General features: G+C 41.3%; 1 protein-coding gene, 1 long non-coding RNA gene, 1 other non-coding gene and 1 pseudogene across 5 annotated transcripts in view; 1 reads left to right on the top strand and 3 right to left on the bottom strand.

Annotated features, from left to right (window-relative positions):
* LOC100459030 (protein RCC2-like) overlaps window positions 1-23,511 on the bottom strand; it is a 90,213-nt pseudogene extending 66,702 nt beyond the window's left edge. The window contains exons 1-5 of the transcript XR_008527626.1: window positions 23,431-23,511; window positions 21,114-21,197; window positions 20,516-20,669; window positions 19,695-20,432; window positions 18,586-19,137 (exon numbers count right to left, since the gene is read on the bottom strand). The product of XR_008527626.1 is annotated as a protein RCC2-like (transcript). The remainder of the gene's footprint in view (window positions 1-18,585; window positions 19,138-19,694; window positions 20,433-20,515; window positions 20,670-21,113; window positions 21,198-23,430) is intronic.
* The window catches only part of LOC129060683 (uncharacterized), a 240,412-nt gene that overhangs the window by 185,104 nt on the left and 27,741 nt on the right, over window positions 1-27,567 (top strand). The window contains exon 5 of the long non-coding RNA XR_010140762.1: window positions 26,322-26,440. This is a non-coding gene — a long non-coding RNA (uncharacterized LOC129060683). The remainder of the gene's footprint in view (window positions 1-26,321; window positions 26,441-27,567) is intronic.
* LOC112134508 (small nucleolar RNA U13) lies at window positions 21,692-21,795 on the bottom strand. Its single transcript, XR_002915924.1, has one exon. It is a non-coding gene; the product is annotated as a small nucleolar RNA U13 (small nucleolar RNA).
* Window positions 25,630-27,567, bottom strand: part of AKR1D1 (aldo-keto reductase family 1 member D1) — a 114,798-nt gene continuing 112,860 nt past the window's right edge. For both annotated transcript variants that reach the window (XM_054559875.1, XM_024250055.2), the window contains one exon: window positions 25,630-25,876. In XM_054559875.1, the coding sequence (XP_054415850.1) occupies window positions 25,834-25,876 (43 nt within the window). In that variant the 3' untranslated portion in view covers window positions 25,630-25,833. The remainder of the gene's footprint in view (window positions 25,877-27,567) is intronic.

The raw sequence follows: 27,567 nt of genomic DNA, 5'->3' as shown, positions 1-27,567 counted from the left end.
TGGCCAGGTGCAGTGGCTCACGCCTGTAATCCCAGCACTTTGGGAGGCCGAGGTAGGTGGATCACCTGAGGTCAGGAGTTTGAGACCAGCCTGGCCAACATAGTGAAACTCCATCTCTACTAGAAATACAAAAGTTAGCCGGGCGTGGTGGTGCATGCCTGTAATCCCAGCTACTCGGGAGGCTGAGGCAGGAGAATCTCTTGAACCAAGGAGGTGGAGGTTGCAGTGGGCTAAGACGTGCCGCTGCACTCCAGCCTGGGTGACGGAGCAAGACTCTGTCTCAAAAAAATAAATAAATAAAATAAAAAGAAACAAAAAAAAATCGCTATGGTAAAGGAATGAAACCACTCACTCAAAACAGCTTTTCCAATGTTAGATGATAAAAATCTATAACTCATGACTGTATGTCCATTACATCTAACCCAGTACTTTAGAATAATCTTGTCACAATCTCATGAAATATTAAAAACATTGATTGATGATATTATCTGAGCTCAGCATGATTAAAAATAAAATATACAAGATAGAAGATAAAGCTCTACATCAGAAATGAAAATAAATAAGAACTCTCGTGAACAACTGTTAATCAAAGAAGAAACCAAAATCAAATTTCAGAATATCCAGAAGATAACAAAATTGAAAACATTACATTTATAAGATCTTAACCAAAACAGTACGTAGAGAAACATTTATTGTATTCGATGTTTATATTACTAAACGAGAAGAAAAACTAAAAAAATGAATGAAATAGGTATTCAACCTAAGAAGTTAGAAATTTATCGACAAGCTAAGAAAAACCAACAAAAGATATCAGTAAAAGAAGACAGAAAACAAACAAACAAAAAACAGTAGAACAAATCAATACATTTTCTTTTCCTTTGGGAAATTTGCTCTAAGTAAAATCCAGAAAAGAAGCAAAACTAACTTGATACACCACTAATTGATTAGTAGAAAAAGGAACAAAACCATAAATACGTATATCACTTATCTGTCTCTTATATCTTCAACACAAAGGTTAAAAGAAAAGAACATTAAAAATAACTATAATGCTGAGCATGGTGGCTCACACCTGTGATCCCAGAGCTTTGGGAGGCTGAGGCAGGAGGATCTCTTGAGGCCAGGAGTTCAAGGTTACAGTGAGCTATGATTGAGCCACTGCAGTCCAGCCTGAATGACAGCAAGACCCTGTCTCTAAAAAAATAAAAAATAAGCAAAACAAGAAAACCGTAACTACAATAATTTGTTAATGGATTCACAATATAAAAAGATATATCAAGGCTGGGTGCAGGGGCTTATGCCTGTAATCTCAGCACTTTGGGAGGCCGAGGTGGACAGATTGCTTGAGCTCAGGAGTTTGAGACCAGCCTGGGAAACATGGCGAAACCCCGTCTCTACAAAAAATACAAAAATTAGCTGGGCGTGGTAGTGGGTGCCAGTAGTCCCAGCTACTCAGGAGACTGAGGTAGGAGGATGGCTTAAGCTCAGGAGGCAAAGGTTGTAGTGAGCCGAGGTCGCACCACTGCACTCCAGACTGGGCGACAGAGCCAGATCCTATCTCGAAAAAAAAAAAAAAGAAAGATGTATCAAAACATCATGTCATACACTATAAATATATGTAATTTCTATTTGTCAATTAAAAATTTTTAAAAATTACAGACATATGTATTTATTTTTCATTTGTTCAGGCATTCCACAACCAAGTATTACATTTCTACTCTGTTTACATAAGTGTTGCTGAAAAAAAACACAGAATCTCCATTTTTACAAGTGAAAAATTGGTATATTACTTGCCTTTCCTATTGTGTAATGTGATCAAAAGTGCTCTGTAAAACATGGCCAAACAGAATGTGGATTTTTTTAAATGGATAAATAGGTATGTTCTGGGTATGGTGGCTCATCACTGTAATCTCAGCACTTTGAGAGGCCAAAACAGGAGGATCCCTTGAGACCAAGAGTTTGAGACTACCCTGGTCAATAGAGTGAAACTCTATCTCTACAAAAAATTTAAAAACTAGCTAGATATTGGCTGGGCATGGTGGCTCACACCTATAATCCCAGCATTTTGGGAGGCCGAGGCGGGCAGATCGCCTGAGGTCAGGAGTTCGAGACCAGCCTGGCCAACATGGTGAAACCCTGTCTCTACTAAAAAATACAAAAATTAGCTGGGCGTGGTAGCAGGCATCTGTAATCCCAGCTATTTGGGAGGCTGAGGCAGGAGAATCGCTTGAACCTGGGAGGCGGAGATTGCAGTGAGCTGAGATCATGCCATTGCACTCCAGCCTGGGCAATAAGAGTGAGACTTCGTTCCTGTCCCCTGCCCTCAAAAAAAAAATTAGCCAGATATTGTGGTGTGTAACTGAAATCCTGCTATTTGGGCTGCTAAGGCAGCAGGATTGCCTAAGCCCAGGAGTTCAATGCTGCAGTGAGCTGTAATCGTGCCACTGCACTCCAGCCTGGATGACACTGTGAGACCCCTTCTCTAAAATAAATAAATAACCAAAATTTTATATGGATTATTTTAGTTGAGAAGATGAAAAGTGTTGCAAATTGTGTGTGTATCTGTACCTCTGTGTTCCATATCTTGAATTTATTAGAATGATTAAGGTTGATTATTAGTGTCTTGATATCTAGACACAGATTACATAAATTGAAGAAATCCATCTTCTGTCTCTTATTTTAATACTTCCCTTGTTTCGTAGGGACATGGATGAAATTGGAAATCATCATTCTCAGTAAACTATCGCAAGAACAAAAAACCAAACACCGCATATTCTCACTCATAGGTGGGAACTGAACAATGAAAACACATGGACACAGGAAGGGGAACATCACACTTCAGGGACTGTTGTGGGGTGGGGGGAGGGGGGAAGGATAGCATTGGGAGATATACCTAATGCTAGATGACGAGTTGGTGGGTGCAGCGCACCAGCATGGCACATGTATACATATGTAACTTACCTGCACGTTGCGCACATGTACCATAGAGCCTAAAGTATAATAATGATAACAATAATAATAATAATAAAAAAGAAAAAAAAATACTTCCCTTGTTTATTGTAAATGGCAGGTGTTTATGTAATAGAAGAAAGCTCTTTTGGTACGTACTTTTGATGACTTTGCACCAAGAAAAATGCATTTAATATATATTAACCTATGCAAAATGTATTCCTTAGAGTTAGAACTCAAAATGAGTCTGAGATGTTGTATTGCCTGTTCTAGTATTATTCCCTTGTCTAAATTGCTTCAATGACTTTCTGTATCCTTCTAGGAAAAACAAGACTAAAGTTCTGTCATGTCCTATTTACCTATCTAGGCTTATCTCAAACCATCACTTATCTGAGTCAGTTCTTAGCACAGATGAATATGCAAATTGTGACATCAAAAATACAGAATGTGGCCAGACGTGGTGGTTCACACCTGTAATCCCAGCACACTGGGAGACCAATGCAGTCAGATCACTTGACACCAGGAGTTCCAGACCAGCCTGGCCAACATGGTGAAACCCCATCTCTACTAAAAATACAAAAATTACCAGGGCGTGGTTGCATGCACCCGTAATCCCAGCTACTCAAGAGGCTGAGGTTGGAGAACTGCTTGAACCTAGGAGGTGGACATTGTAGTGAGTCCAGATCACGCCATTGCACTCCAGCCTGGGTAACAGAGTAAGACTTTGTGTGTGTGTGTGTGTGTGTGTGTGTATACATAAAATATATATTTATTTTTTTCAAGTTTCTTCAAATGTCATAATTAAAATATATATAGAGAATGTTGGGGAGGGGATCAAATTTAAATTACTATAAGCTTAAAATAGCATGTTATAACTATAAGGTGTTATATGTAAGCCTCATGGTAATCACAAAGAAAAGACCTATCATAGACACATAAAAGATAAAGAGAAATGAATGAAAGCGTATCTAGTTATAGTTTAAATATGGTTTGTCTACTTTAAACCTCATGTTAAATTTTTTAAAAACTTTTAAATTTCAGTAGCTTCAGAGGCACTAGTGTTTTTTGGTTACATGAATGAATTGGATAGTGGTGAAGTTTAGGATTTTAGTGCATCTGTCACCTGAGTAGTGTACATTGTACCCAATAGGTAGTTTTTCATCCCTCAGCCCCCTCTCACCCTCTTCCCTTCTGAGTCTCTAATGCCCATTATACCATTCTGTATGCCTTTGTGTGCCCATAGCTTAGCTCCCACTTACGAATGAGAACTGTGGTATTTGGACTCATGTTGAAATTTTATTTTCAATGTTGGAGGTGGGGCGTAATGTGAGATGTTTGGATTATGGGGCAGATCTCTCATGAGTAAGTTATGCCCTCCATTGGGGGTGACTGTGTTCTCACTCTGTTAGTTCCCATGAGAGGTAATTGTTAAACAGAGCCTTGCACCTCCCCCTCTGGCTTCCTCTGTTGCCATGAGATCTCTGCATATTCCAGCTCCCTTTCACCTCCTACCATAAATGGGAGCCCTCACCAGATGCCCAATCTTGAACTTTTCCAAACTTCAGAATTGTAGCCAAAGAAACCTTTTTTCTTTAAAAATTACTCAGCCTTGGATATCCCTTCATAGCAATACAAAACAGAATAAGACAATACCATTACAGAAAATCATCATATCACAAAGAAAGACAGCAAGAGAGGAAGAAAGAAACAAAGGATCTACCAAATAGCCAGAAAACAATGGACAAAATGGAAATAGTCAGTCCTTACTTTCAGTAATTATTTTACATTAAATAAATTAAACTCGCTGATCAAAAGACATGGAATGGCTGAAAGGATAGAAAAAAGACTCAACTCTATGCTGCTTACAAAAGACTCACTTCAGCTTCAAGAATAAACGTGAACTGAAAGTAAAGAGATGTAAAAAGACATCCCATACAAAAGGAAACCAAAAGAGAGGAGGAGTAGCCATACTTATGTCAGACAAATAGACTTTAAGTCAAAAACTGTGAAAAGAGACATACAGTGCCATTATATAGTGATAAAGAGATCAATTCAAGATGATATAACAATATGTAATATGGAACAATATATAATATACATACATACACACATACACACACACTATTCTGTACCCAACATTGGAGAACATAAATACATGAAGAAAATATTAATAGATCTGAAGGGAGAAGTAGACAGCAAGACAATAATAGTAGGAGACTTCAAAATTGCACTTTCAACAATGGATAGATTTTCCAGACAGAAAATCAATAAGAAAACATTGGACTTGAACTATACTTTAATCCTAACAGACACATACAGAACATTCCATCCAACAGTAGCAGGATACACATTCTTGTGGAGCACACATAAAACATTCTCTAAGATCATATATGAGGCCACAAAACAAGTCTTAACAAATTTCAAAAATTGAAACAATGTGGTCAGGAGTGGTGGCTCCTGTCTGTAATTCTAGCTCTTTGGGAGGCTGAGATGGGAGGATCGCATGAAGCCAGGAGTTTGAGACCAGCCTGGTCAACGTATCAAGACTCTATTGATGTATATTTTAATATATTTATTATAAAAATCTCTTATATGTATCTATGTATATTTTTGTATATTTTATAAAAATTAAAAAAATTGAAACTATGTCAACTATCTTTTCCAACAACAATGGTATGAAATTAGAAATAAATAACAGAAGGAAAACTGGAAACTCACAAATATATGGAAATTAAACATCATACTCCTGAACAACCAATGGGTCAAACAAGAAATTGAAGGAGAATTTTAAAAAAATATATTGAGACAAACAAAAATGGAAACCCTACATAACAAAATATATGGAATGCAGTAAAAACAGTTCCAACAAGGAAGTTTAAAGCAGTAAATACCTACATTAAAAAAGAAGAAGGATGTCAAACAAGTAATCTAACATTATTCCTTAAGGAACTCAAAAAAGAACAAACTAAGCCCAATGTTAGTAGAAGAAACGAAATAATACAGATCAGAGCAGGAAAAAAAAAAAAGAGACTAGGAAAAGAATAGAAAACATCAACAAAACTTTTTTGAAGACATAAACAAAATTGACAAACCTTTAGCTAGACTAAGAACAAAAGAGAGATGACTCAAATAAAATTAGAAACCAAAGAGGAGCCATTACAGCGGATAACACAGAAATACAAAGGATTGGCTGGGCACAGTGGCCCAGGCCGAGGTGGGTGGATCACTTAAGGTCAGGAGTTCGAGATCAACCTGGCCAACATGGCAAAACCCCATCCCTGCTAAAAGTACAAAAATTATCTGGGCATAGTGGTGTGCACCTGTTGTCCCAGCTACTCAGGAGGCTAAGGCACGAGAATAATCTGAACCTAAGAGGCGGAGGGTGCAGTGAGCTGAGATTGTGCCACTGCATTCCAGCCTGGGCAACAGGGTGAGACTCTGTCAAAAAAAAAAAAAAAAAAAAAAAAAGAAATACAAGGATCATAGGAGACTGCTATGAATAATTATATAACAACAAATTGGATAACCTAGAATAAACAGATAAATTCCTAGAAACATACAACCTAACAAGACTGAATCATGAAGAAATAGAAAATTCGGACAGATCAGTAAGGAGATTAAATATGAAATCACTAATGAGCCAATGCGGTGGCTCACGCCTATAATCCCAGCACTTGGGAGGCCGAGGTGGGTCGATTACGAGGTCAGGAGTTTGAGACCAGCCTGACCAACATGGTGAAACCCTGTCTCTACTAAAAATACGAAAATTAGCCAGGTGTGGTGGTGGGCGCCTGTAATCCTAGCTACTTGGGATGCTGAGGCAGGAGAATTGCTTGAAACTGGAAGGCGGAGGTTGGAGTGAGCCGAGCTCGCACCACTGCACTCCAGCCTGGGCGAAAGAGCAAAACTCCATCTCAAAAAAAAAAGAAAAAAGAGAAAAAGCCTAAGACCTGATGGCTTCACGGCTGAATTCTACCAACATTTAAGGAAGCATTAGTACTAGTACTTCCCAAACTCCTCAAAAAATTAAAGAGGAAGGAACACTTTCCAACTCAATTTGTGAGGCCAACATTATCCTGACATGAAAGCCAGGCAAGGACACTACAAAAAAAAAAAAAAAATTACAGCCCAATATTCCTGAGGAACATAGATGCAAAAATCTTCAACAATAGACTTGCAAACCAAATTCAATTGCATAGTAAAAGGATCACTCACCATGATCAACTTGGATTTATGCCTGGGATACAAGGATGGCTCAACATATGCAAATCAATAAATGTTATACATTGTATTAACAAAGTGAAGGACAAAAATAATCTCATCTCAATAGATGCATAAAAAGCATTTGACAAAATTCAGCATCCTTTAATGATTAAAACTCTGAACAAATTAGGTATAAAAGGAATGTTCCTTAGCACAATAAAGGCCATATATTACCAGCCCACAGCTAACATCATACACAATGGTGAAAAGATGAAAACCTTTTCTCTAAGATTGGGAACAAGACAAGGATGTCCACTATTAACAGATGGGAAACACCAAATGTTTTTCCTAATCCCACATACCCCTCAGCACAACACTTCTAATGCAAAATGTGTAGGGGCTTTTCACCAGACTTCCAAGCCACTCTCCAGCAGACACCAACTGGGTGTCCTACAACTTAACTCAATTCTGATACCATCTACCTAGAGATAGAGTCAGATCCCACGGGTGAAGGACTCAGCCCCTTGAGACTGCCCCCATTTCAGATGTCAATGGTAAGCCTCAGGTTGTGACCTGTGCTTCTGACCAGTCAGCTCTAAATTGGGGTTCTCAAGACCCCCTCCTTGGGTTCTATTAATTTGCTAGAGTGGCTCACAAAACTCAGGGAAATACTTTACTTATATCTACCCATTTATTACAAAGGATATTTTAAAGAATACAAATGAACAGCCAGATGAAGAGATACATAGGATGGAGTCTGGAAGGGTCCTGAGCATAGGAGCTTTCATCCCTATGGAGTTGGGGTACACTACCCTTCCAATACGTAAATGTGTTCACCAACCAGAAGGCTCTCCAAAACCTGTGTCTTTAGTTTTTTTTTCCTTTCTTTCTTTCTTTTTTATTTATTTATTTATTTTTTATTGAGACAGAGTTCCTTCTCTGTTTCCCAGGCTGGAGTACAGTGGTGTGATCTCAGCTCACTGCAACCTCCGCCTCTTGGGTTCAAGCAATTGAACCCAATTGCCTCAGCCTCCCAAGTAGCTGGGACTACAGGCATGCACCACAACACCCAGCTAATTTTTGTATTTTTAGTAGAGATGGGGTTTCACCATGTTGGCCAGGCTGGTCTTAAACTCCTGACCTTAGGTGATCTGCCTGCCTCAGCCTCCCAAAGTGCTGGGATTATAGGCATGAACCACTGCACCCAGCCATCTTTAGGTTTTTAATGGAGACTTCATTAGGTAGGTATGATTGGCCTTTGATGACCAAATCAACCTTCAACCCCTCTCCCCTCCCTAGAGGTAGGGGGTGGGGCTGAAAGTTTCAACCTTCCAGTCGCATGGTTGGCACCCCTGGCAACTATCCTGTGGTTATCTAGGAGTACTCAGTGATCAGTCATCTCATTAGCATACAAAAAGACATATCACTTTGCAGATTTGAAGGATTTTAGCAGCTTTGTGCCTGGAACCAGGGACAGAGACCAAGTATATATTTTTTATTATATCACAATATTACACTCACTCTCACCACTTTTTTTTTTTTTCAACATAGTACTGAAGTCCTAGCCAAAAGAACTGGGCAAGATAAAGAAATAAAAGTCATGCAAATCAGAAAAGAAGTTAAAATGTCTCTGTTTGCTGATTACATGATTTTATATATACAACAACCTAAAGATTCTACCCAAAAGTTTGTTAGAATTAATAAATGAATTCAGTTAAGTTTTAGGATACAGCATCTACATATAAAAATCACTTATGTTTCTATACTTTGGCAATAAACTATCTGAACAAGAAATTTTTTAAAAAGTCACATTTATAATAGCATCAATGGGAATAAAATAATTAGAAATAAATTTAACCGAAAAGGTGAAGTGTCTGTATACTGAAAACTATGAAACATAATGAATTAATGAATAAAATTGAAGAAGACACAAATAAATAGATATTTCATATTTATGGATCAGAAGAATCAATATTGGAAACTTGTCTATATTACTGAAAGTGATCTGTAGATTTAATGCAATTCCTATGAAAATGCCAATGTCATTTTTCATGGAAATAGAAAAAAAATCATAACATTTATATGTCACCTCAAGAGACCCTGAATAGATAAAGCAATCTTGAACAAGAAGAACAAAGCTGCAGGCTTTGTGTTCTGATTTCAAATTTCATTACAAAGTGATAGTAACCAAAGCAATATAATACAAACATAAAAACAAACACACATAAACCAATGGGATGTAATAGGAAACCAATAAATAAACTAATACATATATGATCAAGTAATCTTCAACAAAGATGCCAAGAATATACAATGCAGAGAGAATAGTCTCTTCAGTGAATGATGTCGGGAAAATTGGATATCCACATTCAAAAACAAACAAAAAAATGAAATTGGATTCTTGTCTTACACCATGCACAAAAATCAACTCAAACTTGATTAAAGATTTAAATGGAAGATCTGAAATCATAAAATTCCTAAAAGAAAATATAGGGGAAAAGCTCTATGACAGAGGTCTTGTCAATGACACCAAAAGCACAAGCAACAAAAGCAAAAATAAGCAGGCAGGATTATATCAAAGTAAAAAGTTTCTGCAAAGCAAAGGAAACAATCAGCAAAACAAAAAGTCAGCCCACAGAATGAGAGATAATATACACAAACCATAGATCCTATAAGGAGTTTATATCCAAAATATATAAGGAACTCTTACAACTCAGTAGTAGAAAAACAACCTGATTTTAAAATGAGCAAAGAACCTGAACAGACATTTTTCCAAGGAAGACATACAAATACTCAACAGAAAAAGGCAATAAATGGCAATTATCAAAACCATGAAAGATATCAAGTATTGGCAAGAATGTGGAGAAACTGGAACTCTTGTACACTATTGGTGGGAATGTGAAATGGTGCAGCCACTATGGGAAACACTATAAAGGGTGCTCAAAAAATTAAAAATAAAACTACCACATGATGCAGCAATCCCACTTTTGGGTATATCCAAAAGAACCAAAATGAGGATCTTGAAGAGGTGGATATCTGGACTCCCATGTTCATTGCCGCAGCATTATTCATGATAGCCAAGATACAGAAACAATCTAAATGTCTGTCAGTGGGTGAATGGACAAGTAAATTATACATATATATGTATAATAGACACATGCTTAATTAGGTAGGTATGATTGGTCTTTGATGACCAAATCAACCTTCAACCCCTCACCCCTTCCTAGAGGTGGGGGTGGGGCTGAAAGTTTCAACCCTCCAATCACATAGTTGGCACCCCTGGCAACTATCCTGTGGTTATCTAGGAGTACTCAGTGATCAGCCATCTCATTAGCATACAAAAAGACATATCACTTTGTAGATTCCAAGGATTTTAGCAGCTGTGTGCCAGGAACCAGGGACAGAGACCAAATATATATTTATACTTGATATATATATCAAGTATACATACACACACTTATTATAACAAACAATTATTCAGCCTGAACAAAGAAAGAAATCCTACCTTTTGCAACAACATGGATGAATCCGGAGGAGATTTTGCTAATTAAATGTCAGATATAAGAAGATGAATACTTACATGTGGAATCTAAAATAGTTGAACCCATAGAAACAAAGAATAGAAGGATAGTAACAGGGTTGAGGTAGGGGAGAAATGAGGAGATGTTGGTCAAAGGATACAACCTTGCAGTTAGAAGATGAATAAGTTCTGGAGACCTAATGTATGGCATGGTGATTATGGTCAATAATACTGTATTGTATACTTGAAATTTGCTAAGACAGATCTTGAGTATTCTCACCACACACACACACAAAAGAAAAATCAAAGGAAAAGGTAACTATGTGAGATGATGGATATGTTAATTAGCTTAATTGTGCAAATCATTTCACAATGTATAGGTATATCAAAATATCACATTATATACCTTGAACATATACAATTTTTATATGTCAGTTATACCTGAAGAAAGCTAAAAATATAGGAAAAAAAGCCACCTGTGGATTCTAAGCCACACACGAATAATGCTAGGCAGAGATTTCTGAAACAGAGAAAATCTCCAATAAGAACAATTGAAGAAAAAAAAAGAAAATATTTAAAAAATGATTTGAGATATAGCCAAGTTTAGTGATGAAATCAAGTTTAGATTAACTAAAAGATTACATAACTATACCTAGGGGATTGTATGTCTATAGTTTCCAGTCTTAGTTTATTATTTATAAACATAGTAATTACAAATTTTGGTCTAAATCTTTAGTAAATAAGTTTTTAGACAAAAGGCAACAAAGAAACAAAACATTCAAACTAAGTCTCAGATTCTTCTTCTTCTTTTGTGTAGGTGAGATCTCACAATGTTGTGCTGGTCTTGAACTCCTGGCCTCAAGTGGTTCTCCTGCCTCGGCCTCCCAAAGTGTTGGGATTACAGGCATGAACATCATGTCTGGCCCTTTTCTTCTGATATATATTATAAAAATAAAACAAAAATACATTACTTGTATAAAGACATGACTAAGCTCAAATTATTTTTGCATAAAGAAGTCTATAAATAACAGAATCTAGCCCTCATGTCGTTTTCCAATAATCTTCAGGATATGCAACTTTGCAATCACTGGGAACTAAACAAAACTGAAGTTTCTTTGCTAAGAAAGTTAGTAAATGCCACAAATAAGAGAAGTCATAATACTGGTTTCTCTGGAAGGAGGATATGAATTGAGAAGCAGGTGAGAACCTCCTGGAGTGCTGGAAATATTTTATCTCTTGATCTGGGTATCAGTGGCATGGGTATTAGTACGGTTTGGATCTGTGTCCCCCTGCAAATCTCATGTCTAATTGTAATCCCCAATGTTAAAGGGGAGACCTGGTAAGAGGTAATTGGATCACAAAGGGGTGGATCCTTCATGAATGGCTTAGTACCACCCCCATGGGGCTATTCTAGTGATAGAGTTCTCATGAAATCCTGTTGTTTAAAAGTATGTAGCACCTCTCTCCTGCCCTCTCTTGTTCCTGCTTTGGCTGTATAAGATGAGCCTGTTTCTCCTTTGTGTTTTGCCATGATTGTAAGTCTCCTGAGGCCTCCCTAGAAGCTAAGCAGATAGCCTGCATCATGTTTCCTGTACAGCGTCTGGAACCATGAGCCAATTAAACCTCTTTTCTTTATAAATTACCAGTCTCAGGTATTTCTTTATAACAGTACATGAATGAACTAATACAAAAATTGGTACTGAAGAGTGGAGCATTGCTATAAAGATACCTGAAAATGTGGAAGTGACTTTGGAACTGGGTAATGGGCAGAGGTTGGAAGAGTGTGGAGGGCTCAGAAGAAGACAGGAAGGTGAGGAAAAATTTGGCACTTCCTAGAGACTTGTTAAATTCTTGTGACCAAAAGGCTGATAGTGATATGAACAATGAAGTCCAGGCTGAGGAGGTCTCATATGGAAATGAAGAATGTATTGGGAACTGGGGTAATGGTCACTTTTGCTATGCTTTAGCAAAATGTCTGGCTGCATTTTGCCCCTGCTCTAGGGATCTGTGGAACTTTGAACTTGAGAGTGATGATTTAGGGTATCTGGTGGAAGAAATTTCTAAGCAGCAAAGTATTCAAGATGTGGTTTGCCTGCTTCTAACCACTTATGCTCATTTGCATGAGCAAAGAAATGATCTGAAACTGGAACTTATATTTAAAATGCAAGCACAGCATAAAAGTTTGGAAAACCTGCAGACTGGCCATGTGGCAGAAAAGAAAAACCCATTTTTCAGGGGAAGAATTCAAGCAGGCTGCAGAAGTTTGCATAAGTAAAGAGGAGCCAAGTACTAACAGCCAAGACAATGGACAAGAGGTCTTGAAGGCATTTCAGAGACTTTGGCAGCCCCTTCCATCACAGGCCCAGAGGCATAGCAGGACTGAATGGTTTTGTGGGACAGGCCCTGGGCCCCACTACCCTGTACAACCTTGGGACACTGCTCCCTCCATCCCAGTCACTCCAGCTCCAGCCATGGATCAAAGGGGACCAGGAACAGCTTGGGCCTCTGCTTCAGAGGGTGCAAGCTGTAAGCCTTGGTGACTTCCATGTGGCGTTAAGCCTTCAGATGCACAGAATATAAGAGTTGAGTCTTGGGAGCTTCTGCCTAGACTTCAGAGGATGCATAGAAAAGCCTTGATGTCCAGACAGAAGCCTGTTGCAGAGGCATAGCCCTCATGGAGAACGTCTACTAGGGCAGTGCAGAGGAGAAATGTGGGGTTGGAGCCCCCACAGAGTCCCCACTGGGGCATTGCCTAGTGGAGCTGTGAGAAGAAGGCCACCATTCTCCAGACCTCTGAATAGTAGAGCTACGGACAGCTCGCACCCTGAGCCTGGAAAAGCTTCAGGCACTCAATGCCAGCCCTTGAGAGCAGCTGAAAGGGATGAACTCTGCAAAGTCACAGGGGTGGAGCTGCACAAGGCTTTGGGGGACCCCTTCCACCAGTGTATCTTGGATGTGAGACATGGAGTCAAAGGAGATTATTTTGGGGCTTTAAGATGTAATGACTGCCCTGCTGGGTTTTGGACTTACATGGGGCCTGTGGTCCCTTTATTTTGGCCAATTTCTCCCTTATGGAACAGGAGTATTTACCCAATGCCTATATTGGGAGTGACTAACTTGTTTTTTATTTTACAGGCTCGTAGGTGGAAGGGACTTGCTTTGTCTTGGATGAGACTGTGGACTTTTGAGTTAATGCCGGAATGAGTTAAGACTTTGAGGGACTGTTGGGAGGGCATGATTGTATTTTGAAATGTGAGAAGGACATGAGATTTGGGAGGGGCCAGGGGCAGAATGATTTGGTTTGGATCTGTGTCTCCACCCAAATCTCATGTCAAATTGTAATCCCCAGTGTTGGAGGTGGGGCCTGGTGGGAGGTGATTGGGGCATAGGGGTGGATCCTTCATGATTGGTTTAGCATCATTCCCTTGGTGCTATTCTCTTGATAAGAGTTCTAATGAAATCTGGTTGTTTAGAAGTGTGAGGCGTCTCCCCAACCCCCACTGCACTCCCTTGCTCCTGCTTGGGCCATGTAAGATGAACCTGCTTCTCCTTCACCTCCCACCATGATTGTAAGTTTCCTGAGGCCTCCCCAGAAGCTGAGCAGATGGCCAGCATCATTCTTCCGGTACAGCCTGTGGAACTGTGAGCCAATTAAACCTCTTTTCTTTATAAATTACCCCATCTCAGGTATTTCTTTATAGCAATGCAAGAATGGAATAATACAGGTGTGTATATATGTAAAAAATATCACTGAGCTGTACATTTCAGATTAGTGTACTTTATGTACCTTACTGTGAGTGTGTGTATTTATAGATACTCATATGTATAACAACATAAATTACAAATAGTTTAATATGAAGGCAAAATTCTTTATCAAGGGATGTGAATTCAGTAGTGCTCAGTGAGCACAGTCATCTATTTTCTGTGGGCATCAGGGTGATTCATGTAGTTTTCAATATACTTTGTTACCACAAATTTGTAGAGTAGGTAAGGGCCTATCATGACATTAAAGGTATTATTGTATTCCTGCCACAACTCATTAAAGTATAAAACTTTGTATTTTCTCTAAGATACATTAAGAAAAATTATCTAAAATTTGAAAGTGGATGAAAAAAATGAATGTTGACTTTCAGTGTTGTTGTGGGGATTGTCTAGCAGGCTTCCTCAAGGACTGATTTCCCCCAGGGGAAACTTTGTAACTTTTTTTGATTTGCTGTTAATTATTTGTGGTATGAGGTTCCTAAGACCACCCTCAGGTTCAATAATTTGCTGGAAGGAACCACAGAACTCAGAAAAGCTGTTCTACTAATAGTTATGGTTTATTATAGAAAAAGAATTTAGATTTATTATCCAAGGTAAAAGGACAATATGGGAGAGTCCAAGAGAGAGACCAGGCACAAATTTCTACTTGTTCTCTCTCAGTGGAGTTGTATCGATAGTGCTTAACTTTTCCAGCAGTGATGTGTGACAACACATAAGTAGTATTGTCAACCAGGGAAACTTATCTAAACTTTGAGACCAGGGTTTTGTTGTTGTTGTTGTTGTTTGAGACGGAGTCTCGCTCTGTTGCCCAGGATGGAGTGCAGTGGCATGATCTTGGCTCACTGCAAGCTCTGCCTCCCGGATTCACACCATTCTCCTGCCTTAGCCTCCTGAGTAGCTGGGACTACAGGCGCCCGCCACCACGCCCGGCTAATTTTTTGTATTTTTAGTAAAGACAGGGTTTCACCATGTTAGCCCGGATGGTCTCAATCTCCTGACCTTGTGATCTGCCCGCTTCGGCCTCCCAAAGTGCTGGGATTACAGGCGTGAGCCACCGCGCCCAGCCCTAGATCCAGGGTTTTTATTGGGGGTCAGTCATATAGGCTTGGAGTGCCCACATAGCTGACCTTAGTTACTCAGTCTCTAGCCCTTTGGAGTCAAACTGACATCATGTAGCCACCTCCCTCCCCACCCCCCTTAATAAATCACATTGTTAGCATAAACTGTCTAGTGTAGCCCAAAGCCCCAGATAAGCAAAGACATTCTTCTCAGGAATGACATTCCAAGGGCTTAGAGGTTATCTCCCAATAAGTGGTTAATGGCCAGACCTTTCTTTGGAAGGTGCAGGGTTTGGATTTCCCAGATCAGCTGAGTGAATTGTTTAATAGGGTAATTTACAATTTTGTAAGAGTAGTTGTTGACTAACAGAAAGCTGGTAGTGATGAAAATGATTCTTGTCCAATAACAGTGCAAATGGATCTTTTATTATAGAGATGTAAATTATTAAATCTGGTAGAAAAGATAAACTCAAAAGTTATATAGTTGTATTGCCTTTCAGAAGGCTAAACTGGTTTGGAGCTAAATGAGCAATTTGATCCAAGCATCCTTTCTTTCAGCTGCTGAAATATTTTACTTTCTCCAGTTCTCTTGGTAGTTCTCTTACCATTTTTCCATTTCCATCATTAATGAGATAATTAAAACACTGGTATGTACTCATTTTGTATTTACATAAGAATCATATTTTTGATTTTTTTTTTTTTTTTTTTTTTTGAGACAGAGCTTTGCTCTTATTGCCCAGGCTTGGGGTGCAATGGTGCAATCTCGGCTCACCACAACCTTCGCTTCCCGGGTTTAAGTAATTCTCCTGACTCAGCCTTCCTGAGTAGCTGGGATTATAGGCATGCGCCACCATGCCTGGATAATTTTGTATTTTTAGTAGAAACGGGGTTTCTCCATGTTGGTCAGGCTGGTCTTGAACTCCCAACCTCAGGTGATCTGCCCACCTCGGCCTCCCAAAGTGCTGGGATTACAGGCGTGAGCCACCGTGCCCGGCCTGATTTTTAAAAATTATACTTTGACAGTTTCTTCTCATTTACACCCTCTGATAGGCAGCAACCTTCTTAATTTTCAGCACTGATAGAGATTTCTACTATATCATTTTTTTGGGAATCTGAAGTGAGGGAAGCAGAAAGCTAAAACCTAGTACTCCAAAACTCCTGTCAACCTAAAATAATCAAAAGGTTCAGAATCTAATTTAAAGAGAGTTTATTCAAGCTCAAAGAGTGAGGATGGACTACCCAGAAATACCAACTCCAAAGGAATGGAGTCAGCATTTTGAAGTAGGGAAGTTAAGATTTCATTTATTTAGACAGAGACAGAGATTTTGGTGTGATTACAACACTATTTACACAAGGTTGGTGCATCGTTACAGCAATTTGATTGGTTACAGGCAGTGTTTCCTTTTGGGAAGGGGACATTTACACTTTTTACAGGGGGTGTAATAGTCATGCGTTTTTTGTCATCTGGTCTAAGCAAAGTGAGGCAGCAAAGGGGAAGTGAATCTATGACCAGGGCCATTAATAAAGAAGGCAGGAGGCATTTATCTGTGATGTAGTTGAATTCTCTCTAGTCATTGTGCAGAACAAGAAAAATAAGAAAGTGAGTTAATCTATCTGAGAACGGAAGTTGTAACCATGTGTGACTCAGATCATAGTCACATCTCACTCAGGGCTTAATGTGTTCTTGGAGGTGGGAGTTCCAATAGCTTTTAAATTTTATTTATCTCCACGCCCTGAAAATCCCTGTTGCAGACATCTCTTATTTTGTCTGCTTCTTGGGGCAACCTATTCCTGGTGATTCAGGCAGGATTGTAGTTCCTTATGATTCCTTTCTCCTTAGCGCTCCTCTTGTTCCACTCACTCCTACCCTCTTGCCTTTCCTTCCCCCTCCCGCTGTCTCTCTCATTCCTCTCTTTCTTCTTCTCTGCACAGGGATGAGTTTATGTCTCAGGCCCTTCCACTCAGTCTGCCCCAGGCCATCACCATTGGTTCCAGCATGATGCATGTTGGCCAATCAGAGTTCTTCCCAGGATTACTTCCTTGACAGAGCTATTACCAAAGACTCTCACTCTCTTCTGGGTTCCTAATCTGAGAGAAGGAGAGTGTTGCTGAGAGCGATCATGCCTGCTGTCTGGAGACAGCTAGTCCAAGCGAGGGGGAAAAACAGTCACAAGTTGTAAACACACTGTATGAGCCCTAGTTCTAGCTGCTTACAGCCACTTTACCCCTGCACTTCTTTGTTTCCAGTTCTGTGACAAAGTGAATTCACTATTTCTGCTTAAACTAGTCTGAATTGCATTTCTGTTACTAGGAACTAATAACATCCTGATGGAAAAATTGCTATGTGGAAGTGGGGCATAACAAGTGAATACTCCTGAAAGTTAGAATCGACTGAGTTAATTTGGGTGAAGCATAATGAGAAACACAGTCCTCACTGGGAGTCTGGATGTCTTTTCCACTATTTTATAAAAACTCATATTTTTTAAATACGAGGTTCAACTCATATTTTTTCCAAATATGAGCAAATATTTTAATTAAACATAAAGAGAAAAAAAACAGACTTTTAAAAGTATGCAGAAAAGGATAATTAACATTGGATCCCTTGTAAAAATGGAACCTCAGGGAGTCTAACAAAAATGCACCTTTGGCTAACTTTTGCTTTTTAAAGTTCCTTGTTTGACTTCACCTCCCAGTGCACAGGAAATGACAGCTTCTGGGAGACACGTGGAGTTGCAGGAGTCCCCAGGAGCATCAAAGGGTTCAGGGGTTGTATTCTAGCAGTTTCTTTCTTTTCTTTTTTCTTCTTTCTTTTTTTTTTTTGAGTTGGAGTTTCACTCTTGTTCCCCAAACTGGAGTGCAATGGCGTGATCTCGGCTCACTGCAACCTCCACCTCCCGGGTTCAAGCCGTTCTCCTGCCTCAGCCTCCCGATTAGCTGGAATTACAGGCATGTGCCACCACGCCCAGCTGTTTGTTTGTATTTTTAGTAGAAAGGGGGTTTCACCATGTTAGCTAGGCTTGTCTCGAACTCCTGACCTCAGATGATCCACCTGCCTCGGCCTCCCAAAGTGTTGGGATTACAGGTGAGCCACCGCACCCGGCTCTAGCAGTTTCTTGATCTTCTCTTTCCTGGTCTCACTTTCATCTCGTGCTATCATCAAGGAGTGTGAGTAGCCTATGGAGACCTGCTTTGAAAAGATGCCATCCAGAGTCTTCACCTCTTGGGCTGCAGTGGAAGACTTGGGCTCATGGTCCCTGAATCCCAATTACCTAAAGGTTGGTTATGGCCCCCAGCTGATGGTGCTCTCATTGGCGGCCACAATGATGCTCCTCTTCCCACAAGCCAGGCTCCGGATTCTGCAGCTGCAGAGGTCCTGCACTGCTTTCAGGTACGTGGAAGATTAATGGGAGATATTGGGCTCCCCAGAAAAAGAGACTACCAACTTCACAGACAGCAAAGGAGCAGGTGTAACCAACATGGATCTGGGATGCCCCACACCCAAGGAAGTCAGACTCCAACTTCACCAAGCAGGGACCATCTCATCCTTCTGCTCCGAGTGGCCCAGCCAACCATAGCCACCAAAGCCCCAGGAGAAGACTTATTTCTTGGAGTCCAAAATTAATGTGTGGTTAGCATCACAGGCCACGTCTTACACAACTGTTACTGGCTGGTGGGTTCTTGACCCTCAGTAAATAGAAATAGACCAAGAATCTGAGATGGGTTTGAGCAAGGCAGTTTATTAGAGCTCTCAGCTTGAGCAGAAGGGGAGGTAGCAACAGGAAGAGACCTGCAGCTAGCTCTCTGACAGCAGGTTAGTTTGGGGTTTCATTTGCTTTGGAGCTCCTCCATGTGACATTGCATGTTTAGGGTGGTCTGGCAGTTGCACCTATGCAGTCTCTGGACATGCTTCTTCATGTGATGCATGTCTCATTAGCATCTTAAATCTCCACCCAGGGGTGTGATTTTTACTACTGAAATGAAGCAAAGGCCAGGTTAGGACAGGCTAGGACATTACTGGGCAAGTGCATTGGGGAGCATCTTTTGCAAAGTGCCCACTGTTAGCCAAGATGCTTGTGCTCAGAGTACTCTGTCTCAGATTTGATTGGTCTATTTTTGTGAAAGGAAACGTTTGTGGTTGCGTGGCTGCAAGTTTGATGTAGCTTTAGTCAGTACAGAATGTAAGGAAAATGGGGAGGGGTCCCTGCCCTGCTCTGGGGGTCTCACAACCACCTTTGGTACAGGCAGAATCTGCCCATCTTTCATTCTCAGTGAAGGTGGGCCACTCATCGTGGCACCGGCACCAGCTCGCAGCCTTACACTATTCACTGTGCCTGGGTCCCAGCTGACCACATTGAGGGCACACGAAGGAACAGAGGTCTCCTTTGCCGCCCGTTATACAAAATTCATTTCCACTGGCCATTCTGGTAATTGGCTGCCCGCACATGATCTGTGCGGTGCTGGGGATGCTCCTGCGTGGTTGCTGAGACTGAGCTGCCCCATCTTGTTCTCCCCAAACGCAAACACAGAGCCCGTTTCCGTTTCCGTCAAGGCCCAGGTGAGGTTCCGCCCACACGCTGCCTACACACTCACTTCCAGGCAGAGACCCGCAATGATTCTGGGGGCTTCCATTCTCTTCGTGTCGCCAGGTCCCAGCTGCCCCTTCTCATTTTGACCCCAGCTCCGCAGCTTCCATTGTGTGGTGATGAGGATACTGTGTGCAGCACACAAACCCGAGACCGCTGTCTGCGCCAGGACCCCGCCAGGCACCCACATCTGTGGGGCCCCCACAAATTCTGACCGAGATTGCAGTAAGCAGCTTGCTGTTTAGGCACTTCTTTTCCACCCATCGAGTCCTAGTTGGTTGACCCTGAAATCAAAAGCTGCCCCCTTGCACTTCGACCCTTGAAGTCTGATGCGCTCCTTGGTGTGCTCAGGCTCCGCTCCTTGGTGTGCTCAGGCTCCGCGACGACCGCGGCCCCTCCAGGCACCTTGTTCACATACGCAGCCAGCCACGCTGTGTCCTTGCCTGCGCCAGGGCTCCATGGAGCGGCCACAGCGCTTGGGCTTCCTGCCCGCACGCTGGGATCTCCGCGCTTCCCGGGCCGCCTGAGGCCCCTGTGGTTACCGAAGCCCGGTTCCTTCCAGGCTACTGCCCAGTCTTCATCCTGGGCTTGTCTCTGCTGGTTGGAGTTAGGAGAAACCAAAGAGAAAAAGGAAGAGAAGTAACTGTTAAAAAAAAAAAAAAAAGACGGATAAGAGGGCTTTCCCCCAACAACCCCGTCCCTTCCTCTCGTCCCCAGCACTCCCCAGCACTCCCTACCAGACCAAGGCTCCAGCCCATTCACCAGATTCACTTAAAGTGTAACTTATATTTTGGAACTTGGACCATGTGTCTGCCAAGGCTCAGGCTTTGGTGCTGAGTTAGAAGATTGTGCTGGATGCTTCCTGTGACCTTCGTGAAGTCCTTCATAAAGGAACCAAGTTTTGGTTCAAGCCTGGAGTGCAGAAGGCAAAGAGGGAAGAGAATGTGGCCTTATTAAGAAAGTCTGATCTGCTTTGAGCTGAATCAGGCAAGCACGTGCTGTGCAAAAGGAGAATTTTGCCCCAAGCTAGGCAGTTAGTACATCCAGGGAGGGCAGCCGGAGCTCAAGCCGAGATCCTGAAGAATCCAAACAGGGAAGCCAGGGGGATAGCTCCTGCCGGAGGAGCTATGACCCAACAGAAAAAGCCTTTTACCAAAATGCCCTTTAGATGAGAGAGTAAGCCTATTAGCTGGGCATCACCCTCTCATCCTGTTTCTCATGAATGAGAGGCAGCGACTAGGGTGGAAGAAGCTAAAGTGAGAATTTGGGGATTTCATGTGTAGAGACAGAAACATTAAGGCTACTATTCGGATTCAGGAAGGATTCTGATTCAAGAAGAAGACATTGAAGTTATCAGCAGAAGCCTGACATTTTGAGAGTTCTGAGAAATGCCAAGTCTTGGAAATATGAGTTTGTTCATCTTTGTCAATCCCTATGACTGTGGCCTCAGAGTGCACACACCTCAAAGTGTTGAAGGCTGAAGACAGGGGATCATTGCCTATGTCCCTCTAATGGCCTCTCCTGGTGCTGTGTCATTACTGTGGACGGAATGACAGTGCCTGAGGGCCTGAGGGAGGCCTTCTTGGAGAACTGTCAGGGATAAGAAATGTTTTTTTTCCTTTCATGTGGGTAATGTGTGGATGTTATAACAAGGTTTAAGGGTGGCACATCTCATGCGTGCACATGATCACTCAGTCATCACGCTCATGAACTACAAAAAGATCAAGAAACATTCCCCTTTTTTTTTTTTGTTGAGTGGCGTTTCACTGTGTTGCCCAGGCTGGAGTGCAGTGGCACAATCTCGGCTCACTGCAACCTCTGCCTCCCAGGTTCAAGTGATTCCCCTGCCTCAGCCTTCCAAGTAGCTGGGATTACAGGGATATGCCACCATGCCCAGCTTATTATTATTATTTTTTTTTACTTAGTAGAGACAGGGTTTCACCATGTTGGTCAGGCTGGTCTCGAACTCCTGACCTCATATGATCCACCAGCTTCGGCCTCCCAAAGTGCTGGGATTAAAGGCGTGAGCCATTGCACCCGGCCAAGAAACAGTCTTATCAAGAAACACTGCAGATCCAGAAACATTCTGTGCACTGGGGCAGGATGTCCTTGCCGCTCCAGCCCGGTATGTTTCTGTGGACCAGTGAGCATGGCATGCCATGGGTCTCCTCTCCTTTTTCAGGCAGGTTGCATCACTATTAATGGATGTTTCTGCATAGGTGATCAGAGGCCATTGATAAGAAAAATTGATTTGGATTAGCAAACATCTCTTTGGGGTTGCATAAGTCCCCAAAAGATCAAGATTATTGGTTGTCAATACTTGGGCTCAGCAAAGCATTGATTTGGCAAGGCCATTTTTACAGCCGATGTTAACTGGAGAGGCAGGAAATCTTTACTGAGGGATGGTGTGTTCGTTTGTAAAACTGCTATAACTAAGTACCACAAACTGGGTGGCTTAAAGAACAGAACTGTAGTGTTTCACAGTCCTGAAGGCTAGACGTCTGAGATAGAGGTGTTGGCAATGTTGATTCCCTCTGAGGGCTGAGTTGAAACTGTTCCATGCCTTTTGCCTAGTTTCTTGTAGTTGTTGGTAATCTTTGTCATTTCTTACCTTGTAGAAGCATCACCCTGATCTCTGTTTTCGTCTTCACATGACATTCACCCTGTGTGTTGTCTGTGTCCAAATTTCCCTTTTTTATGAGGACACAGTCTCACTGGTTTAGGGTTCACCTTACTCCACCCTACCCCAGTATGATCTCATCTTAACTAATTACATATGCAGTGACCCTATTTTATTTATTTTGAAGAGATGAGGTCTTCCTCTTTCACCCAAGCTAGAGTGCAGTGGCATGATCATAGCTCACTTCAGCTTCAAACTCCTGGGCTCACACAGTCCTCCTGCCTCAGCCACCCAAGTAGCTGGGTGCTATGTGTGTGCACAACCAGCCATGTATACACAACCATATCCAGCTAATTTTAAAATTTTTGTAGAGATAAGGTCTCACTCTGTTGACCAGGGTGGTCTTGAACTCCTGGCCTCAAGTGATCCTTCCACCTTAGACTCTCAAATAGCTGAGATTACAGGCATGAGCCACCACACCTGGCCCTATTTTTATATAAGATCACATTCTGAGGTACTGGGGTCTGAGCTTTAACATATGAATTTTGAGAGGACACAGTTCAACCCATAACAGATGGGAAGCTTGAGAGGGGTGACAGTGGAGGGAGAAGGAACATGCAGAAGCTTCCATCAGACTGTTGTTCTTTCCTGACCTTCCTACTTTCTGTCTCCAGATCTTTTTTCTCCATCTCTGTTATGACTAAGAGAGGATTTCTCTCCTCCAATTTTTAGGAATACCTTTTCACTGACAAGTGTTGGGAGTCTTTTCCAACGCCTGTCTTTTAAAAATGCTTTGATAGGTGTTGTTTCCATTCTCATCTCCACACTAATACCCTCGAAGTATTTTGAAGGACTTTGACAACAGGGACCAGGACTCAAGTTTCTGCTCTTTAATAATGGTACCCCCTTTTTCTTCTTCCTTCCTTCCTTCCTCCCTCCCTCTCTTCCTTCCTTCTTTCTTTCCCTCCTTTTTGTTTTTTTTTTTGAGACGGAGTCTTGCTCTGTCGCCCAGGCTGGAGTGCGGTGGCACGATCTCAGCTCACTGCAATCTCCGCCTCCTGGGTTCGCGCCATTCTCCTGCCTCAGCCTCCCGAGTAGCTGGGACTACAGGTGCCCGCTACCACATCCAGCTAATTTTTTGTATTTTTAGTAGAGATGGGGTTTCACCGTGTTAGCCAGGATGGGTTCGATCTCCTGACCTCGTGATCTGCCCGCCTCGGCCTCCCAAAGTGCTGGGATTGCAGGCATGAGCCACTGTGCCCGGCTCCCTCCTTCTTTTTCTTTCCCCTTTCTTCCTTCCTTCCTTCCCTCCTTCTTTTTCTTTCCCCTCCCTCCCTTCCTCCCTCCCTTCCTTCCTTCCTTTCTTTTCCCCTTCCTTCCTTCCTTCCCTTTTCCCCTTCCTTCCTTCTTTCCTTTTTTTTGAAACAGAATCTCACTCTGTCACCCAGGCTCGAGTGCAGTGGCAAAATCTTGGCTCACTGCAACCTCTGCCTCCCCAACCCAAGTGATCCTCCCACAGCAGCCTCCTGAGTAGCTGGGACTACAGGTGTGTGCCACCATTCCTGGCTAATTTTTTTGTTTGTTTTTGGTTTTTTTTGGTAGAGATGGAGTTTCACCATGTTGTTCCAGGCTGGTCTTGAACTCCTGGGCTCATGTCATCCACCTGCCTTGGCCTCTCAAATTGCTGGGATTATAGGCATGAGCCACCGCACCCCCTTTTGTTTCCTCTCTTCCCAGTGCTAAATGTACAGCAGGAATTAAATCAAAGTCCTTTTAATTAACTGGCTTCAGATGATTCTTCCCCTGCCCCAACCTTAGAAACAGAATGGAGATTCATGTGATGAAACAAATCATTATACTTTATTATTTCTTGTGAACAAAATATTTTCCAGAGGTCAGTGTTGTAAGTAATAATATTGGAATCAGTGAAAACAATCAGTATAGACCAAATTTTTTAAAATGATAATTTCTCAGAAATATATATCTTGAGGTCATTGAACATTATCTATAAGACTGATCTTGGGAAAACATAATTTTGAAGAACTCTCTCATCCTATGACAGTGACCTAATGTGAATGAATAAAATCTATTTCTGTAGTTGAATTGAAAATAGATATATCTCTATTGCTGAATCCTAATAATCTTATTTACTCTTTAAATTGTACATACAGTAAAATTACCAGAGTTCTTTTGAACTTGCTACTTTCTCAAAATTCATATAAAATTCTCAAAATTCATATAAGCCATCCAAGTAACACTATTAAAGTCTTAAGTACAATAATCTTATAAAGCACCTTGTTTCAATATATCTCCCAAGTTAAGAAGAAAAGCCAATATATGGCTTCTCTTACTATTTTACAAGGCAGGGTTTTATTTGTGTATGTTGGTTGTTTCAAGCCTTTTCACGTAATAGTGGTTCTATAATCAATGTAAGCAAGATTGATGGTAAGATGTGTAAGTATGGATCAGCAGCCATGTTGAGATTCAGGCTCTCTAAGGATGCAAGAGAGATCCAGTTAAGTTTTCATTCTTCAAGTTGGATAAAAACTAAACAGACATACATTGGATGGAAACATCATGATGGCTTTGTTGACCACTATGGTGTTTAGCTCTATTTTAAGACTTTTCTACATGTAGCCCTCTCAACTCAAGGTGCAGCAAATCACTTCCTTGTTAATAATGCATGTGTGGGTCTTATCTTGGCTGTGTCTGTTTTATAACCAATGGTCCAAAGCCTCAAGGCCACTGCCAGCACGCTGCCACATGCACTTTGTTGTCCTGTTAACCCTTAAAGAACTCAGATTACCAGCGCTACTACCCAGATTCATGAATTACTTGTTGTCATATGTTGCCTTTGATGTCTTTTCCGAAGTCTAATTTTTTTCCTCTCTGGAACCTAGAAGATACTGATCTGAAAAAATTAGTTGATAATTTCCTAAGTGTTATTTCAACAGATTTTAATATTTTTACTTCAGTGTGACTGAGTCAAAGTCACTTACACTACACAAACATTAAACACGTTTCCATCATTATTTCTTCTCAGGACGGTAAAACCCTCTTCACTTTCACATGCAGGGGACTACCCATCGCACCGTCTTGGCACTCATGGGAGTGAAAAATCTGTTCAGGAACTCCCTGCAGTCAGTATTCATCGTGAAATGGGTATTCAGGATGATCGCGCCACCTGCCAAAACAATTCCCCCACAGAAAAAAGTTCACTCAAAAATTGCACAGCTGTATGTTTCACTAGCATCCTTTGAGAATTTCACTGACCACTACCCCTCTCTCCTATTCATTCCTCTGCTGTTTCTTACCTACTCTCCTCTTCTGTTTTCCCTCAAGCCAGCACCTTTTCCTGAAGCTCTGGACAGCCTCCTGAATGTGAGTGTGTTGAGGGAAGGTTGGTGGCCACCTTATCAACATTTTACTCAGAACAGAATCCCCAGTGGTGAATCATGTCTTAGGCATGTCATGTGCACATGCCTCTTCCCTACTTCTTCCCCGTTTCTGTTCCCTTGATGCTGGCTGCCTCCTTCTCCAATCCACTACATAGGCATTTCTCTTCAAAACTCTTATTACCAGTGTCACCTTCTGCTGATCAGCATTTTTTTCTTCTTTTTTTTTTACAGATGGAATCTCACTCTGTCACTCAGGTTGGAGTGCAGTGATCATAGCTCACCACAGCCTCAAACTCCTGGGCTCCCAAGCAAGCCTCCTGCCTCAGCCTCCCAAGTAGCTGGGATTATAGGTATGTGCCACCACGGTTGCCCAAGCTGAACTCCTGGGCTGAAGCAGTCCCCCTGTCTTGGCCTCCCAAAGTGCTGGGACTATAGGGTGTGAGCCACCACACCCAGTCTCATTAGCATTTTTACTTGCCCCTCTCACTAGACCTCCTGCGTGGTAAGAGTTTGAGATCTAGAAAGGTGATGAGTAGCACAATAAGTTTCCTGGATGATTATGACGATGATGATGGCAGTGAATTTAGCTCTTAAATAACGATGATGAAATGGTCTGTAAAATGTCTGGAATGTGTGTGTTCCTGATTTAGTTTTCTGCATGTACTGTAAATTAAAACGGAAAATATTAAGATTTTCAGATGTTAAAAATCAACTTGATAAAAGCTGAAAAAAATCATGGTCCAGTATCTCTAAATGATACAGTATTTGTTATTAATGGGGCCTAATTCTTGTTTCACCTTGTTGATTTTTCTAGTTATTTCCTGGTAAGAGTTATTTTTTTTCCCCTAAGTTGCTAGAATTGCTTTTAAATATGTCGGATGTCAAACTGAATAATGTCACCAACTGTCTGTAAAACAATTAGTACATTGGTGGGTTGATTATACTGTTTTTGTTTGTTTGGTTTTTGTTTTGTTTTGAGACAGGGCCTTTCTCTGTCTACCAGGCTGGAGTGTAGTCATAGCTCACTCAAAGTCTTGGGTCCAAGTGATCCTCCCACCTCAGCCTCCTGAGTAGCTAGTACTACAGGTGCATGCCACCACGATGGCTTATTTTTAAATTTTTTGTAGAGATGGGGTCTTGCTATGTTGTTCAGGCTGGTGTGGAACTCCTGGCATCAAGTGATTCTCCTATCTTAGCCTCCCAGAGTGCTGGAATTACAGGTGTGAGACACTGCACCTGGCTTCTCTTCTTAACTTAATGATATACTATTGATTCAATAGAAGTCATTTATCTTCAAGAGCTATTAATTAACCTATAACTGTTAGTTCTGGGAAAGTGTTATTTATGTGTTTATGTTTACTCTTTTGTTACTCTTTTGTTCTTGAGGCTGGGTGGTGGTGCCTTTTGATGTCAAACAATTTTCCCCCTGAAAAATTTCCATTAGGAAGTTGTTTTATTAATTCAGAAATTCAATATT

Source organism: Pongo abelii, chromosome 6, assembly GCF_028885655.2.
Source record: "Pongo abelii isolate AG06213 chromosome 6, NHGRI_mPonAbe1-v2.0_pri, whole genome shotgun sequence".
In the NCBI taxonomy this organism is placed as follows: domain Eukaryota; kingdom Metazoa; phylum Chordata; class Mammalia; order Primates; family Hominidae; genus Pongo; species Pongo abelii.
The sequence above is the reverse complement of the archived record's forward strand: the minus strand, read 5'-3'. Positions and strand labels throughout refer to the sequence as shown.